The sequence below is a fragment of the Paramormyrops kingsleyae genome, chromosome 9, assembly GCF_048594095.1.
Source record: "Paramormyrops kingsleyae isolate MSU_618 chromosome 9, PKINGS_0.4, whole genome shotgun sequence".
Taxonomy (NCBI): Eukaryota; Metazoa; Chordata; class Actinopteri; order Osteoglossiformes; family Mormyridae; genus Paramormyrops; species Paramormyrops kingsleyae.
This window is the reverse complement of record NC_132805.1, coordinates 26,087,029-26,106,576: the sequence shown is the minus strand read 5'-3', so window position 1 is coordinate 26,106,576 and position 19,548 is coordinate 26,087,029. Positions and strand designations below refer to the sequence as shown.

The following is a 19,548-nucleotide window of genomic DNA, read 5'->3' as shown; positions in this document are numbered from 1 at the left end:
TTTTACCACCCTTTTTGTGAAAGGTGATGGAAACGCTTGCGTTTGCCTACAAATGTGTCAGAGAACCTGATGAACCTCTCTGAGGTTTGCACATTGTCCTGGAGAATAACTTGATGCTCTCATCTGTTGACATCTTTATTGCCGTGACTTTAAGTTCAGAAACAGGAAAAATATAAAAGCAAAATTTAAGATGAATTTTACTTCGGGTGTAATACTCCAAAGTCCCTGTACGTGTGCGCCAAGCCCAGTAGGACAGGGTTTTTCTGGGCCTGTGAGGACAGTGATGCAGGTCACATGACCCTCAGCCAAGTGTCATTGTTCTCAGGCATTTGTCTCAGCCCTGGCACTGCTCTCTCACTAGCCTGAATTCTGACCCACTAACTGTAAGCTGGTATCAATTCTTTTGGGAGATTTAACATTAGGGTTAAATAATCACATCAAATGAATAATAAGTGACTGCAAATGAAGACAGGAATTGTGGTGAGCCAGACCCAAGCCAGTTACTCAATATTAACTTATTCCAGTTTAAGCCTCAGTGGAATGTGCTGATAAATAGCATATCAAGGCTTTCAGCCTCTTCCAGCAGAGAGTGGTATTTTTTTTTCCTGTTCAGTAAATTTAAGCAAATGGCAAACATTGAATTGTGGGATTATCCATCCAGTGTTTTCAATCCTCACATCTGTCTGCAGTTGTGTCACTAACTAACAGAAGTACTGTACGTGTGGAATGAAATCCTTTTCCTCCAATGTATTTATGGACTTTTAGCATCACCCAGAATTGTCTTTTAAAGTTCAACTTTGGCAATGTGCTACTAAGTAGCAAAATTTAACGGGACACCCCGCCAACACAGCCAAAGCCGCATGTGAATGTCTGACTGCACGTGCCGATCCTAAAAGGCGACACTGTCTGATATACTTGTTCCAACGTAGTCTTTGCATATAACTGGGGACTGTAGGTTTAGTTAAGGTGATTAAAATCAGTTTAAAAAGACCTGAGAACTTGTGGGACTTACAGCTGATGATTGATTAAAATCATGGATAGAAATTTGCTTTCCTATAAAAACTCTGAGGCACTCAGATGAAGCATTTCAGCAGGGAGGGGAGGTTCTCGCCAGGCCATACTACACAAACTTCATAACTTGCAGATCCTGCCTTAATAGTGTGGTAACCGTGGTATCTAGGGTTAGAACCTGATTTAGGAAAAAGCCATTAGAGATTAACAACTTTTAAGTCAATGTTCCTAACTTACAATAGGAAGTTTCTGCAATATGATCTGTACCTACTAGGGACGTGCATCTCCATCACTGAGGTGATGCAATCTCGATGCATTGCCAATGATCCGATTCATTAAAGATACAAATGAACTACTAATGCGATACAATATGATTCAACGGAGAACTGGAGAAGAGAGAGAGCATTTGAGGAGTATACAGAGGGTAATCAATCTAAATATAAAATTATTGGTGACAATTCTAAATAACCTTTTACTGATGATCTTAGATATCAACACTATCAGAGAGATGCAGCTGGGACGGTCTTTATGTAGAAACTTATAGCAGTTTATTGCTGTATAGAAAGGACTATCTCAAAAATCTGAGGAAATCCATGAGGGCTACAAATAAATTTTAATAGTGTTGCAACAACAACAATTCAAATAACAGCGGGTGGGTTTGGGGTGTCACTGGGTGGTAATGTGGCTTCATACCCTCAGGGTTTGGATAACTGGAACTGCTGTCACCCCGAGCAGGACACTCAGGGGATGGTGGTGATGCCCCTCTGCATCCGCGACCTGTCACTTGTAGAGTGGCCCCGCTGAGATGACAATGGAACCGTAAGGCTGCCTATGTTCCACGCTCAGCTTTCCTGCCGTCACCAGCTCTACCAGAGCGGAGCAACACTCTCCGTTACTGGTAACTTCCACGCAATCCAGCCGTGTAAATCCTTAATATGCACAAGACCAAAATACTGCTGCTTCCGAGCCTTTTCCTCACCTAACAAGGAATAGAAGAACCTGGCTAAGTCTCTGCGATCAGCGGCAGGAGGCAGCAGCGAGTGGAAGGTCACCGAGCCAAACTCCTCCAGGGGTTCCTGCACCTGTCTGGGAGGATGATGGGGCGTGAGAGTGACACGGTCAGAGAACCCCTGAGATCTAGGGGTCACATGTCCCGGGACAAGAGCGAGAAGACGACGAGAGTTACTCAAGCAGGCCCTCCCCAGTCACCGTCCACTCCTTGGCCTCTCCTTCTGGGAGGAGCACTCCCTCCTCTCTTATCTCCTCCAGGGAGGTGAGGAGCTCTGCTGCTGGAGACCTTTGCAGGAGGACACAGGGAGTCAGCATCACTTGGGATCATCAGTTTGACTGTCAGCTAGGCTCATGCTAGGTCACCCCGAGGACTAGCTCCCTCCCATAACTGCCTGCCTCCTCCTCCTGTCCCTACACTCCTCCTGATCTCCTGATCTGACTTGGACCTCCATTTCCCCCCTTTTCCTTCTGCTCCCAGCTCTCTCTCACCCTCGACTCACAGACGGGACGGTGTGAGACGTGTCCCTCTCTGACACCTCCAGCAGCAGCTCAGTCGGTTCTGGAATGGCAGTAACCATAGCGACACTTTACTTAGCCACTGGAGTGGAGAGGAAGACCCTCCACGTCCTCGTTGCTTCACCTTGCTGGTTGCACCCACCCACCCCCTGCCTCTGCAGCTGGTCACAGCGACCGACACGTAAACAGCAGCGCTGGTCTCACCTGATACATCAGCGGGGACCAGAGCCGGCTCTGCTGCCGCTCGCGGGATCTGGAGACGAGGGAGCAGAGATCAGCCTCTCTCACATGGGGTGTCACACAGACTGGGAGCTGCACCATGGACAGGGGTACGTGGGGCAGACGGCAGCCCTCTGGGCACAGACCCCCTCACCTCTTCCATCTCTATCTCCCTCTCTTCTAACACCCCCATGATGGCACCCCATTTCCAGGAAGGCAGGATGTCCGGATGCAGAGCTGGGATGGAGAGATGGTTACGCTCACAGAACAGCCATGTGTGGTATACCATGGTGTTTGGTGATCTCTGCTTTACTGGGAAGCACCATCTGGTTGTGATGGGTCCTAGATGTTTCTAAAACACTGTACTGGCTCTAATGAGTGTTCCAAGTGCCTTACTCATCCAGGCTTGTTTGTAATGTGGAGTCTTCCCTTATCAAGAGGAGACTGGCCCCCCAGTGCACTGCCAAAAGTTACAGAATCCAGGAAGAGGTGTTTGGGTTCATTGTGCCTTTCTCCTTTATTTTGGGGGTGTCTAATTAGGGTGTTCAGAGAGCCCGGCGTGTGACTCACGTAAGCAGGGGTTGCTGAGAAGCTCTGCTGGGGGCGTTGTTCTCCGCGAGGGCAGCACTATCTCAGGCTGCGGCACACAGATGGTTAGACTCACACACCCAGCCCACAAGGTGTCAGTGACAGCAGGCCGGAGCAGTACACCTGGGTCCCCACATTAAGCTGAGTCAGTGTGCCCGAGTGGTACAGTGGGGTCCCCGTGTTAAGCTGAGTCAGTGCACCCAGGTGGTATACCAGGGTCCCCGTGTTAAGCTGAGTCAGTGCACCCAGGTGGTATACCAGGGTCCCCGTGTTAACCTGAGTCAGTGCACCCAGGTGGTATACCAGGGACCCGCGTTAAGCTGAGTCAGCGCACCCAGGTGGTATACCAGGGTCCCCGTGTTAAGCTGAGTCAGCGCACCCAGGTGGTATACCAGGGTCCCCGTGTTAAGCTGAGTCAGCGCACCCGGGTGGTATACCAGGGTCCCCGTGTTAAGCTGAGTCAGCGCACCCGGGTGGTATACCTGGGTCCCCGCGTTAAGCTGAGTCAGCGCACCCGGGTGGTATACCAGGGTCCCCACGTTAAGCTGAGTCAGCGCACCCGGGTGGTATACCAGAGTTCTTGTATTAAGGCTGAATCAGCATCCCTGGCCAGTACGCCGGGGTCCCCACGTTAAGCTGAGTCAGTGCGTCGCAGTGTGTTTAGCTCTCACCAGCTGCCTGGTCTCCATCATGGGTGTAGCCAACTGCCTCAGCAGCCCCTCCCTAGGGATCTGCATCTGCTCGTCCAAAAAGGGGGGCAACCTCGGCCTGCGCGGGGGTTGCTGTTACATGCAGAACGGACCAGGTCAGGGGTACGCCCTGGGTGGGGAGCCAATCCCTCATGGGGCACATGCACAGTTACCCAAAACCCTGAGGGTATGAGATCACACTCCCACCACCCAGTGACCCTCCAAAACTACCCTGCTTTGCAGGAGATATCCAAGCATAACATGGATACACCGCCTCAACCCACCCTTCTTTGGCAGTGTTCCACAAACCAGGATTTCTTGCTTTGCCGGATTACTTGTTGGATTTAAGGTAGTCTGGGCTAAATGTAAATGAACAAACATAAAAGTACATCCAGCTCAAACTAAGTTATCCGGCTAAGCAAGAAATCTGGCTTTGTGAAACCTCCCCATCCTACAGAAACTCCCATCCTTACACGCCTCTCCATCTCTTCTTCTCTTAATCCCCTTTGGGGGCTCAGCACAATGATGGGCAAGGCTGCCCTCTCCTCCGGAGCCGGAAGGACTGTCTCCTCAACCTGCAGCAGCATGCTGTCGTCGTCTGTGACCCTGAGTCTGCCAGAAGGGGGCGCTGTAGTCATTGTTATCTGTATCTGCAGTGTTTGGCTGTACCCTGACTGTGACAGTGACTCACTGCTCGACGGAAACCCCGGCGACAGGCTGCTCCCTCAGCTCCTCTCGCACAATGTCCCTCCTTTCCTCTGGAAGACAAGGCCCCGCCTTAATGCCTGATTGGCCCTCCCACCCCTGCTGTCACGTGTCCTGACAGACTGGTGGCAAAATGGACTACTCTTGTGCCCAAAAGACCCCCAAAAACCCACCTCTGATATCTCAGACTGATAAGCATATGCAGGTATCAACATGTGCAAGTTCATGTTTTTGATGATCAGTACAGGCATTGAAGATGCTACACTATAAATATGCAATGAGCTGTGTATGTGTGGCACAGCAGTGACACAGCGTGCTGTTTTTAAGAAAATTCCATCATATGCCCAGAATGCTAGCCCATCATTCCCACCCCCGCTGACCTGTGGGAAAGTCGTCCTGCTGCTCTAGCAGCATGTCGACGATGTCCAGCACCTCTGGCAGCTCCACACCGTCGAACTGCGGGCAGGGCGGGGGGTTAGCAGGATGCCGCAGGGAGGGGCTGGGGGGGGGAGTGGCGGGTTCATAGAGGTGATACCTGAATTTCCGAAACCGGCACGACCTCACCCTCTCTCAAAGTGATGGATTCGGGGGAGGCGGTGATGCCTGCGGGCGGCAGATCGGAATTGGGCAGGGAGACGAGGAGAAACAGGGACAGAGCCGCCTGGAGCCTCGCGGCTTTACTCACCGTCCGCGGGAATTTCAGGGCTGACAGGTTTAGGGGGGGGCTCCTTCATCCCCCATTGCTAAGAACGACAGACAGGTCAGATCGACCTTGCAGCAAACTAATGCTTTTAGATCATCGGTAATTAAGAGCATTAGTACCATCCCCAGGGTCATTAAGGCAATTGTGAATAGTACAGCTCCAGCAAACCAGCTCTGAATAACTCAGGTGCTGCGTGTCACGTCTAAAGGTGTCCGTGTGCATCGCCGGGCCCAGCATTTACTCCTCCGCGCCTGTCAGACTGGAGCCCGAGCATTCCCGCATACCTCTATCAGTGTGTTGGGGCTTGGCAGCTCATAGGAGAGTCTCATCATCCCAAAGAAGGGGTCCAGCGCCCTCTCTGTCTCCTCCAGGGCAGCTAAGGAGTCAGGATGCGCCAGCACAAACCTGTGGGAGCAGACAGAGCCTCAGTTGTGGCTGCAGGTGGGCCTATCCCCAGGGAGCGCATTAACCTCTGAGCCTGGACCTGTCAGATTCCACCAGGTCAATCCTGGACACCTTCTGGCTGCGCAGCAGTCTGTCAATGGTCTGGTGGATCTCATCTGGAACGGCAGATGCCAGTGAGTGTCACTGAGGGCCCCATTTCAGTGCTTCCCTGTGCTAACTGTGCTGCACCGTCTGTGCTGAACCAACCCTTACCCAGCAGAATGACACACTGCTGGTGGTAGACAATGATGACGCCAAACTGCAGCTGGGACGACAGGTACAGGGAGAAACGGGGCCGGGGCAGTCCAGGGTGGATAGGTGAGGCCCGGACCAGCACATAATCCATGATGTCATTGCTGTCAGCAGACAAGGTGGCAAGGAATCTTTGTCATAATTGCAATTCAGACATTTATACTGTAACAAGTAAGACCTTCAGTATACAAAGGTGTAACTTAGGTTTGAACATTGGGGAGGTTGAGGTCAATACCCATTTAGGGGGAGAGATGATCATTGGGGGGAGATGTATTAGCCAGTTTTGATTCTTGGGGGAGTTACAAGCCCCCTGTAATTTATGCCCATCATCATATATATGATTGCACATAAAAATAAAAATTATATATTATCATTTTCATTATATATAACTATACAATGAATTAATTATATTATATATAATTAATAATCATATTATTATTGTTATTATTATACATAATACATAATCTATACATATTGTATGGCACTGTAAAAAAAAAATTCATTAAATTTACGGTAAATTACTGGCAGCTGTGGTTGCCAGAATGTCACTGTAAAAATTACAGTAGTACTATTTAATGTAATACGGTACATATTATAATTCTGTATAATAAACTGTTTTCCAAACATTTTCAGATTAAAATATTATGTTTTTTTATGTAAAACTAACAGTTTAAAACCATAAAACCTATAAATTGTAACTGTAAAATGTACAGGTGCAGATTTTCTACTGTATTCATTGATTCCGGTGTTCTGACGAGTTGAGCTACCTATCGAGACGTGCTATCGAGCCTTTCTGCGCATGTGCAGTTCCTCCGTTTTAGGATTAGGGTTAGGTTTTAGGGGTTAGGGTTATGGTTAAAGTAAGGGTTTTAGGGGTTTTAGGGTTAGGGTAAGAGTTAGGGTTAGGAATATCGATTAGTACTACGGTAGCCTAATTCGACAAACTAGCTCAACTCGACAGAACACCGGCCATAATGCCACGTCACAAATGCAGTCTGATTAAAGCTCCTTTATTCGTAGCCCTTAACGGGATTATGAATCACACCAATCACCGCAACACCTGCTTGCATAACAGCACACAAAAACAACCATTACTTCTAAAGGGAGGAACAGGGGGAGGGTCACAGAGCGAACAATGGAAACTACACATGGTGGGTAACTTATACACAGTCAAACAGACAAGCTTAAACTTAAACAGGGCACCAATACAGAACATACAATGCATGGAACCTGGAACATTAACTACATGCATAACATAGGCAGCGGCCATTGTCAGCACGACAGTGTGGCATGCTGGGATACATGCAAATAAGCCAGACGGCGCTTTGTTCACCGACGCTATAGTATAAATTACAGGAGCACTGTTTAATGTATAACGGTATACCATACATCCATTTTCCAAACCGCTCATCCTTCTGGGTCGCGGGGGGTCCGGAAGCTACGGGCACGAGGCGGGGAACAACCCAGGACGGGGGGCCAGCCTATCACAGGGCACACTCACACATGCACACCTATAGGCAATTTAGTAACTCCAATTAGCCTCAGCATGTCTTTGGACTGCGGGGGGAAACCGGAGTACCCGGAGGAAACCCCACGACGACATGGGAAGAACATGCAAACTACACACACATGTAATCCAGGCAGAGACTCGAGCCCAGGTGCCAGAGGTGCCAGGCAACACTGCTAACCACTGCCACCACCATGTCGCCCCCATAACGGTATACTATACACCTTGTTTCCATAAACTGTAGAACTACATAAAACTGTATTTTAACACATATTCTCACGTCATTATCATGTTACAGATTACACCAGTAACTGAAATTAATTTATGTTACAACTACAAATCGTATTAAATAAAGATACATTTTATACTTAGAAATATTTTATATATTTTAAAAAGCATTTTACCTGATTGATATTTACAGTATTTTCCCGGTATTTTACAGTATTTTTACGGCATTTTTAAAAATTGTACAGTCTAACAATGTATTATATACATAAATATTTTGTATTTACATTTACGGTTCTTTTTCTATGTTTCACCCATGGGCGTAAATTATGGGGGGATGGGGGGTGGGGTTGTATAAATCAATAAATCAAAACCAGCTAATACAATCCTCCCCCCAATAATCATGTTTCTCCCGTAATGGGTGGAGACCTCAACCCCCACAATGTTCCAGCCAAAGTTACGCCCTTGGTTTCACCTATATTTTACCTGATTTTTTTTCTGCAGTATTTTTCCGTCGCCATTTAAGGTATTTTTACCGTATTTTTTATATAAGGCAACAGGGGCATTTTTTACAGTGTGGTTACCTGACTATACTGACATTCCATTATTATACTGTACTTTCTGCATTCACACATTAATAAACTGAAACGTACCGCCCACTCTGACAGGCATTTATACAGTTTTACGTTACCATGTGCGCTGGATGTTCACGCTGAGATAATCCCTGCGGGTTATTTTGATCCCCTTCGTAGCTGCTAGCCTGAAGGACGAAAGAGACCGACAGATTCATAGCCACGGTCCAACACCGAGTGTCCATCATTTTCAGTTAAGCTGCCGAACTTTCGCATACCCACACAGCCATTCACCCGAAGAGCGTGTGTGGATGGTCACATCATCCTCGGGATAACATTTTATTCTAATAGGCCTGTTGCCTTATATTAAATACAAATACAATTAAATACAGTCGAGGAACCGAAGCATAAACGCGAGGTGGAGAATATCTTTTAATAAATCACTGATTCTAATTAAGTCTGCGTCCGCTTTACAAATCGTATGTAACCGTAAGAGTTTCATTTCTGGTTTGATTATGCCCGAGATAAACCCGATCATTAATGATGATGCATACAGAAAGTGTCACTCTTAATTCGACTGCAGCGATTGAATGTAATAATTGTATTTTGACTGTAAAAATTATGCTATTGGCGTTGCTCGACATATACCCGCTGTTACTATTATGACTGAATGGTGGGAAGCGGTTTTGACTGTGACAGCAGCCCACGAACAATGAGTAAAGTATTAAATATTAACTAATCGCTTTAATATGGCAAATTAGCTTGGTGTCTATACGACGTTGCCTGTGTTATCGACAGACTATTAATAGTGCGATTGATGGGCGCAAGGCAGGGAACAACCCAGGATGGGGCGCCAACTCATCGTAGGACACACTCACACTTACGGGCAATTAGGTAAGTTCAATTCGCCTCAGAATGTTTTTGGACTGTGGGGGGAATCCGGAGTACCTAGAGGAAACCCCACAGCGACACGGGGAGAACATGCATACAAACTCCCCACAGAGACGCTTAAGAGACTCGAACCCCTGATCCCAGACAATATAAGGCAACAGGGTTAACCACCGCGCCACCGCATACCTAAATCACTATTATCACTTTAAGGTTCAAAAAGATCTTGAAGACTCACCATATAGTTGAAAAACAGCCGGTATGTCGTTGTAAAACATTAGGATAATAAAACATCCTCCCTCTTGTCTGACACAAATAATTGATTAACTAATCAATAGTTACTCCCGTGGGATATTTTATATTGTCAAATAAATATTTTAAAATGAATAAAAATGTTCAGCATTAACGTAATAGATTTTAAAAATCCTTGCAGTTGAATGAGTACGAAATAAAGTTCCAGACGTGAAGAAAATAGACTGAAAATATATAGCATTTAAAGCTTAAAAAAAAAAAAACTAAAAAACGGTATTATAACCTGCTTCTGTTTCCATGGGGTATTTATGGATGCTGGCCTCCCCTACGCCACCTCGGCGAATCGGACATCAGAGATATGCTTTGGAAACCAAGCTGTCCAATCATGCTATGTCCCCTGCTCATTTCCCCCAGTGATACGATCACATGGAGTTACAGTGGTATCCATAGCTTCTACAACCGCGTGCACTGGTCGGGGCTGCGAGGGCATGGAGCCTATCCCAGGCAGCATAGGACACACGCTTTGTCCACACACACATACACAGACACACCTTGGGCATTTTTGAGGCTGCGATTGGCATTGTTGGGCAGTAGCGTAGCTACAAATAGCGAAGCTATTAGCTTAACTATGTTTTCCTATGTCAGTTCTGACAAACTTTATATCGCTATATCTCCCTATATATGTGTCGCTTTACACCAGCTGTTTTTCTGGAACCGCCATTCACCCTGTCTGAGGGAGCGGCAGCTTCGAGGCCCTGCCTCGATAATGTAATGAAATTAACAGAAACTAGTTAGGTTGTTGTCACTTTTTGCGTTTTTTTTTTATTTCAGGGCCTTTTCTAAATTAATGCAATAGCGGTGTTTCTAATGAGGAATATATGAAGTTACCTCTGCAATCCGACTATGTGAACAGCCTCTTTTCGGGGTGTTCTTAACTTGTCTTTTTCGGGTTGCTGTTTGTGTACCATTGTTATACCAACGTATTAACATGCTTTAATATTGTTTGGAGCTAGTACTCCTATTGGAGGGGGGGGGGTCTATTATTTCTGTATTCCACACCAATCAATACCACTGAAGATGACAACAAATGCAATACAGAACACCCACACTTAAGCGAAGCTGTTATTCTGTTCAGCAGTGTCCCGCGAGGCAAGTCCATTTTCCGTTGCTATGGGCCACGTCATCGGATACGCAACCAATAAGGAACTCGACTGAGCCATCGCGTAACATAACGTCATCGCCGCTATGCCTTTCCCTTCCTATTTTGTAATGTGACTTTAATTCATATCGAGAGAGAATGGCCGGTATACCGAGCCGGGCATTTTAGTTATGTGTATTCATATACCTGTTAGTTTACACATGTGCCTTGTATGAGGGTGCGTTTTACGTTGGGATATATATCTATATACTGATAACGGTAAATGAGTCCCTCGGACGCAGTGAACATTCATTTAGCGAACATTAATAAAGGCATACAACTATGGCAAGCCGTTTTAACATTTAATCAAGTCACACTCCTATCCGTAATTACATTTTAGATATACACAATATCATTTCTATTAAATTATATTCTTACTAGTCAGAATGACAATTAGGCCTACAGATATCCACAATTGCATTCTTACTAGTAGAAAATGTATTTCAAGATATCTAAAACTTTATTTCTCCTAGTCACAATTCTATTTAAGATATCTTTAAATTTTCACAAAGTATAAGTGGCCGTTTTGACATTTAATCACTAGACTGGATATGTATTGCAGATATCCGTAATTCAATTCTTCCTAGTCAAAAAGAGCATTTCCGATATCCACAACGACATTCTTCCTATCCACAATTGTCATTTCAGATATCCACAATTTCATTCTTCCTAGGAGAAATTACGTCACTTTTGCCATTCATATCTATTGGGCTCCTATCTACTCGTCAACAGATATCCACAATACAATTGTAGATATCTGCAATTGCATTGCTCTTAGGCGTAATTCTAATTGTATAGATATCTGCAATTGCATTTTTACTAGTCATAATATGAATTCTGGATATCTGTAATGACATATTTACTATTCACAATGTATTTTTGGATATTCAAAACTACATTATATACAGTATATCTGGAATGTTTTTTTTCCTTTCGGATATCTGAAATTAAAATTATGACTAGTAACAATTGGATTGTAGATATCTAAAATGGGAGTTTTTCCTAGTAAGAATTCAATTTCGGATATCCAGAATGTTAATTATATATATCTGAAATGTAATTGTGGATATCTGAAATTGAAAGCCCAATAGACATGAATTTCTCCTAGGAAGAATGACATTGTGGATATCTGAAATGACAATTGTGGATAGGAAGAATGTCATTGTGTATATCTGAAATGCTCTTTTTGACTAGGAAGAATTGAATTAGAGATATCTGCAATACATATCCAGTCTAGCAATTAAATGTTAAAACGACTTGCCATAATACAACTTGTATTTGCTGCCTACAGGTTCGTGTACTTCCTTGTATGATTGCCGTGGTTTACATATTTAAGTGTTGCAGTGCCTTTGTTAATATGTCGGTTTATTAGTTTAGCCCAGCATAAGCCTCATGTATTAGGCGTACTTAATATAAAATTTTACTGTTGCTTGTTAAACTGGCGGAATGTCAACGTAAAGTTGTAGTAAGCTAACGGTGAAGTTAATGTTAAATGGATTATTTGATAATGTAATCTGTAAGGGTGTCACGTTTTCGATTTTAAATCGAAATCGATCGAAATTCATGCTCAATCTCGATTATCGAATCAAAAAATGGAATCGTCGATGCTGCCACGCCCCCATGTCACATCAGCTTGGCTTGCCAAGCGAAAAAAAAAAAAAACACGCTTGTTGAAGTGCTGCGAGTCAACCTAACAGCTACAACAAACAGCCAAAAGATAGCATGGCAACTGCAGACGCAGGAGACCCGTCGATAGAACTTGAACCCCCTCCTCTTTCACTGAAGTCGCCGGTGTGGAAGTATTTTGGATTTCCAGTGAGTTATGTTGACAACGTTCGTGTTGTCGACAAAAAAAAACACAGTTTGCAAGCTCTGCTATGTACGTATACCACATTATTCCACCGGCAGCACGACTAACATGGCAGGGCATCTCCGCAGGCACCACAAAAACATAGATTTATCTGTTAAACCGACAAGTGTAACACAAACTACTCTCCCGTCTTCATTTGGAATAAAACTTCCAAGTAACTCAACACGTGCAAAGGCAATTACAAGCGCGGTAGGAGTATTTATAGCCGCGGACATGCAACCTTATTCAGTGGTAGAAAACTCCGGTTTTAGGCATTTAATTAGCGTGCTAGAACCGCGCTACGAAATCCCAAGTAGAATGCATCTCACAGCTACGGTGATACCCTCCATGTACAATAATGTGAAGGAGAAAGTTATTGAAGGTCTTAGCAGTGCACATTTAATAGCCTTGACTACAGATTGCTGGACCTCCAGAGCAACACAGAGCTTCATGACTGTCACAGCGCATTACATTAATGATGACTCGGAAATTCAAAATCCAGTACTTCAAACTCGCCCCATACTGTATATGAAGCTCACACAAGTGAACATTTAGCAGAAGTGCTGAGGGAAGTGGTACTGGAATGGAAGTTGAACAGACAAAATGCAACAATTCCTGTGACAACTGATAATGCAAATAACATTGTCAATGCCTCACATGCAGCTGGATTGTCTCCACACATTGGATGTTTTGCCCACACTGTGAATCTGGCCTCCCAGAAGGGTTTGGGAGTAAACCAGATTTCCCGTCTTTTGGGAAGGAGGGTGGTCACTTTTTTCCACAGAAGCACCACTGCAGCAGCCGTCTTAAAGTTAAAACAAGACATGCTTCAGCTTCCTCCTCACACGCTGGTTCAAGATGTCATTACAAGGTGGAACTCCAGCTATGACATGATCACACACTATTTAGAGCAACAAGCTGCTATCTATTCTGCACTTGCAGAAAAAGCTAAATGCTAAAGACCTTATCACCCTCTCTGATCAAGACGTGACTGTTCTGGAAGATGTATGTCAGGTACTGAAGCCCCTGAAAACAGTTACAACCTTCATGAGTTCCGAACAGCAGCCTACTGTGTCTATGGTCATGCCCCTACAAAACACCATCCTGACATCTTTGAAACACAGTGACACAGATTCAACAATTGTAAAGGATGTTAAATCTGCTATAGAGGCAAATTTTGAAGAGAGGTATTCAGACTCAAGACTTCAACAGTTCCTGAATGAGAGCACTGTCTTGGATCCTAGGTTTAAAACTTTACCCCACCTGGATGACATATCTCGGAATGATATCTTCAATTGTCTGGAGGAGAAAATCTTGCAAGAGCATTCCACACAGGTATGTGATGCTAATAGGCTAATATGATTAAGTTAAAGTAGTTTGTTTTTTGTATTTACATAATTTCACATTCATAATATTTCATGAATAGGACTAATCACAATATCCTTTCTGTTTGTTGTTGTCACACTTAAATATAATTTCTGCCTGTTTATTACCTTAAACAACAGTGTTTTGTGTGTGACTATTTCAGTCTCATGCCTCAGGAGAAGGATCCAGCCAAAACCCTGCAGAGGATAGCAACCAGTGGAGGCAGCCCCCCAACAAAGAGAACAGCACTCAGTGAACTGTTTGGTGATTTTTTCAGCACAGCCTCCACTGCATCATCATCAGAAACCAAACCATGGCCTGATGTTGTAAAAGACGAGATTCAGCTATACAAAATGTAAAGTAATTTCTGCGGATTCAAATCCACTGAAATGGTGGAAAGATAATGAGAACCAGTACCCAAATTTGTCCAAGCTTGCCAAACGTTATCTTGCTGTACAAGCAACAAGTGTGGCAAGTGAAAGAGTGTTCTCAACAGCTGGGGACATTGTGACATTTCAAAGAGCAGCCCTCCCCACAGAGAATGTGGAAATTCTCATTTTCTTAAAGAAGAACATGAAACTAAAAAAAAAAATCTGCCCATATAAATGTAAATAGTTAATATTTTTGACAGTATTTTTGCAATATTTTTAGCAGTTCTCTTTTCATATTCCTCTTTAACAAGAACTTGAAACTGCTATTTTTTTTTGTGAACTTGAATGTCATCATCTGTGAAGAAAACTGCAGTTACAAAAGAGAAATTAGATGGCAGGTTATTTTGTATAAGTTTCCAATTGACTGAAGATTTAAGTTATTGTTACATTATATTGTTAATAAACATTTTAAATTTGACAATGTAGTGTGTGGTACATTGCGAACAAAGGTCAGATATTATTATATTGCATAAAAGTCTTAAAATGGCATAGCTTGTGCTTTCAAATTTTTCTTTTTTAAATCGAGAATCGAATCGAACCGTGACTTTAGAATCGAAAATGTAATCGAATCGAGGATTTGGAGGATCGTGACACCCTTAGTAATCTGGGTGCTTTATATATAATATGCATTCTCACTGTTATTTTCTACTTTCAGAACTACACAACCACAGAGCATTAATTGTTAACTCTCAAACTCAAGTCTTTATTAAAGTTGAAGAAAACATCTTCTACGCACTTATTGGATGCACCACAGCAGCCACGTTTCTAACCAGCCAGTAGTAGAAGTTCCAGATACCTTAATTCATAACAATATGATTGTAATAAATAATTTGAAAAATGGGGAACGTGAATATTATTTTTAAGTTATTCCTAGAGACTACATTTTAAAGTAGCTTCGATGTACAGTAGTTTAGCTACTTATGCTACATAGATTGTAGTGTAACTTTCTACATTTCTCTAATTATAGCGTTCATGTGGCCAAGCTAATTATTTATTTTGTTAAAAAAAACTGTCACAGCACTGGCAGGGAAAAAGGTGACGATCCACTTAGCAGCTACAAGACGAAAGGGGTTTATTGGGGAAACTAAAAAATCAGAAAAATAACAGGACCTCAAGGAGTCAAAAAATAAATGGGGAAAACAAGAACTAACTACAAGAATCTTGAACATATATAACCAAGGAACAAGACTAGAAACCAAGCAGAGTACGAAATGCACAGTAATCGTGAACGAACACACACACACTGAACCAGCAAGGAAGAAAAAAAGGGCAAGCACTTAAATGGTAAACTAATGAGACATGACACGGGGCAGGTGGGAACCAATAACTCAATTAACCAAAAGACACAGGACAACAAGCAACAAATGAAATCAATAACACTGAATGAACACAGAAACTGGGAGGCAAGCAAAAACTGTAAACCAAGAAACACAGCAAAACACCAGAATAGCGACACTAGGAAGCACTAGGACTATATATATATATATATATATATATATATATATATATATATATATATATATATATATATATATATATAAGAATACACAGGAATAATAAAACGTAGCAGAAGCGGGGAAAATCAAAATAGGGAATCATGCTAAGTACTAAGCACTAGGAAACAAAAGGGCAACAGAAAACCAAATACAAACAAACTGATGAAGCTGGCTTCAAAAGTATTTTGATCCGACGAGACATCACGAAGGAGGGGCAGGACAGGGACCGATCCTTACGAATGTATACGAAGCGTGTTTCGGTTTCATTTCTGATGTGTCGAGAAGGAAAGAATTCCTAATTCACGAAGCATAATCGCGGAAGGTCATAATGGATCCGTTAAATGTATCAATATGGGTCGCTGGTCTGATCTTTATAGCGATTGATGGTAAGAAAGAAAGCTCACAAAATCGTGCTTTAGGGGCATATATAGTAAAACTGCATGTTATTTATGAGGGACAATTTACTGCGTGAATCTAGAGTATCCCTTTCAGTGACTAAAACGAAGACAGTTTTTGCTTATGAGATTTACCGGTAATAAATACCATTTTATTCTGCAAAGCTAGAAGATGTGTTATGTCTGGAAGGACTTGTCATATGTGAATATTAATAAATCAGATTGACTCATAGGAACGGGATTCAGAGTACGCGAATATTCAGTCAGTTGTAATAGTCTAGTAATAAAGTAATAGTCTGATTAGTTCAACTGACAGAAATAGTTCGTTTCTTTCTTTATTTTCAGATCGAACAATACGCCATGTGAAACTGTGTCTTCGCTATGCGGCTGAATCCGTCTCCCTCTTACTTTTGGCCATCCTCAACCTGCGTCTGGCCGTCTGCCCGGCCTTCCTATGGCTGATAAGTGCCATGAAAGCGCGCCTGAGGCCCAGCGATGTTCGCGGTGAGACACATAAACAAAAAAACTGGAAACATGAAAACAATCCATCGGAAGTCACCCTTTCCGCTTTCATGCGCCTAGTCACTCAGAGCTTGGAAAACACCAGTCACCTTGTCGAGTGTATCTCATCCTTCCTAAAGTCGTTGTTTTTTCTCTGTTCAGCTTTCCTTCACCTGTTCCAGGGATCTTTCTATCTGTTCACTGCGCTCATCCACTCCAGAAACAGCGTAATAGTACTCGTATTTGCAGCAGCCGCCTTTTACAAAGAAATAGACTACACACAGTTTTTCCGCCGCTTCTGGCATCTTACTTGAATAATTTACCAGTGAACTACAAGGAAGTGAAGCTCACGCCGTCAATAACCCGCTGCATGGTGTTTGAACAATTAATTGTTAATATATGTGTACCCAAGTCTTTTCTTGTTAGAGCAGCTATAGGCTTAATTTTTCTATTGTTGCACATTCTATTATTATTATTACAACTATAGAAAAAACGTTTGCTAATTTGTAAAACTGATTTCCTTTATTTTTGTTTAAGTGCCGTTTATAAACTCTGCAATTCTTTTGTAAGGCGATTATATACCGTGACAACGGGCATTAAAACAAGTTGCTTGTAATTAATAATTCATGTTTATTTTAATTTATATTTCAAGTAATGACATTGCCCACTAAACATTGGACGTCGGATAGAGGTGCAGATCATATCTATATTAGGTCCGTCAGTCCATGACCAATTCTGGACATCTATACAACGTCCAAACTAGGTCCACAATTTGAACGTCCATCCATGACCCAACTTGTACGTCAATATGACATTCAACATTTGAACGTATTTTTTTTGACGTTATGTGGACGACTATGACAGGTGCAGGAAATATTGTTTTATTTACAAATATCAACATTGTTGTTATCAACATAATAAATGTGAATACAGATTTCGAAACAAACATGATATATTATGCAAATGCGTACGTATTTTATGTGCATTTGCGCTGATATGACAATAAATTATATCGTGCATTGTTTTTTATGTTCGTTCTGAAAACCATGTGAAAACTGAGTAGTGCAGAGCAGCTGTAACAGTTTTATCCACGTCCCTCGCGGACACTTTTGTGCACGTGCAGAACGCGGGATTTCAAAATCTGGCAGCAGCTTGATGCCTGGTCGAACAAATTAACATCCAGCTTGCTAAACCAGGTTAATGCTAAATTATGTTTTTTACTTTTCATGATACTTTAGCTCTGTGCTGTTCTGTTGTATACACTGTAGCACCGGCGGGGCTCATGTCCCAGCATGCCCCGCGTGCAGTTGTAAATAGCCATTGTTGTGTTGTTGCTGTTATTGTTAATAGGTAATTCCTTATTGTTGCGCATGTGTTTACTTGTGTCTTGTGTGTACCCGGTCTGATCCTCGTGTGTAATTAGCTTACATAAATTTCCCACCGTGTATTAGTCTTACATTTCGTTGTCTGACAACTTTGTGTTTCTTACGTATGTTTGGTGCTCGTTGGGTACCTGATGTAATCTTTGTACGGATTATTAATTGAGTTGGTGTTCCCCGATAGGGTAGTCTCCGTGTCTCTCTGCTTGCGATACCACCATCTGCCCGTCGCAGCAATACGTTATTTAAATGTAAGCTTTAATTGAAAGCATGGTGAAACTGTTAATTTAATATATGAATTTAGTCGAGACACGACACACAATGTCTAAAATTAGTCTGCTTTTGATATTATAAGACATTGAAAAGATGTCCACAACGACCACATTTGGACTATAAATAGCCCATACATGGAGGTCCCACGGCTGTCAATACTAGACGTTCATTAGACGTCAAAAAAAGACGTCGCCTGGCCTTCCATACTAAACAACCCCTTCAGTGGACCAAAATTGGACATCCAAAAACTACATATTAAAGACGTCATTTCGACGTCACTTTGCGCAGTGGGTGATTGCAAGATATTATTTGTGGAGCTGGGGCGGCATGGTGTCGCATGGTTAGAACAGTCATATCCTACTTGTGGGACCATGCAGAGTTCAAGTGTCCGCCATGGCTCCGCGTGTGTGGAGTTCGCATGTTCTTCGTGCGTCATCGTGGGGTTTCCTCCCACAGTCCAGAAACATGCTGAGGTGAGTTGGAGTGACCAAGTTGCCCGTGTGTGAGTGTGTCTTGTGATGGGTGAGCGTCCTGTTCTGGGTTGTTAATCCCTGGATGGATTTCTGTAACACTCGAATCAAAATGTTCGTTTGTTAACCATATAGTTAATAGGCAAATTAAAATTCAATTCCTGCGATTTTAGTGGTTATTTTAAAGTTACAACTCAGGCCTATCAAATATGCTATATTTTTATGTCACTCAACGATAGTAGTAATATTTAACGGAATATGACTGAATTTCACAATGTGTTAATGGTGTTATGCTATTATATTATATTAATTTATATTATATTATATACAAACCTTCATTATACACTCAAAAAATGAGTCGTGGCCGTAGTAAACATTAAGAAATAGTTTTAAGTAAAATGTAACTAAAGTATCTGAAATCAAAAGTTTTTTTAATGTGAAGCACATACACATAATGTGAATTTAGTTAACCCTTACTAAATCTAAATAAACCAGGTAAACTATATTTGACTAGCTGACATAAGGTGTGACATATATTACACTCCAGCACAGTAGGTGGCGATAATGCAGCAATTTTGCGGTGAAATAATTATTGCCACGCCTCCACGA

The 19,548-nt window shown here is 42.8% G+C and overlaps 1 protein-coding gene and 1 long non-coding RNA gene across 5 annotated transcripts; one reads left to right on the top strand and one right to left on the bottom strand.

Annotated features, from left to right (window-relative positions):
- Nucleotides 1-1,605: 1,605 nt before the first annotated feature.
- Nucleotides 1,606-10,710, bottom strand: LOC111853303 (meiotic recombination protein REC8 homolog). 4 transcript variants are annotated; one of them, XM_072716655.1, is made up of 18 exons: nt 10,690-10,710; nt 8,562-8,630; nt 6,100-6,242; nt 5,927-6,002; nt 5,727-5,847; nt 5,425-5,482; nt 5,275-5,342; nt 5,120-5,195; nt 4,726-4,792; nt 4,508-4,646; nt 4,017-4,127; nt 3,328-3,394; nt 2,912-2,994; nt 2,743-2,791; nt 2,512-2,581; nt 2,198-2,308; nt 1,991-2,097; nt 1,606-1,877 (listed from the first exon to the last, which is right to left on the bottom strand). In XM_072716655.1, exons 3-18 carry the CDS (start codon nt 6,230-6,232, stop codon nt 1,792-1,794), a joined length of 1,422 nt encoding a protein of 473 aa, XP_072572756.1. In that variant the 5' UTR covers nt 6,233-6,242; nt 8,562-8,630; nt 10,690-10,710; the 3' UTR covers nt 1,606-1,791. The 4 variants fall into 4 exon arrangements, with proteins under 4 accessions (XP_072572756.1, XP_072572755.1, XP_023685796.1 ...); XM_072716654.1 differs by lacking the exon at nt 10,690-10,710 and adding an exon at nt 10,471-10,583; XM_023830028.2 differs by lacking the exon at nt 10,690-10,710 and adding an exon at nt 9,569-9,887.
- LOC111853304 (uncharacterized) lies at nt 9,123-14,777 on the top strand. The gene is made up of 3 exons (XR_002840431.2): nt 9,123-9,336; nt 13,874-13,964; nt 14,158-14,777. It is a non-coding gene; the product is annotated as an uncharacterized lncRNA (long non-coding RNA).
- Nucleotides 14,778-19,548: the final 4,771 nt, after the last annotated feature.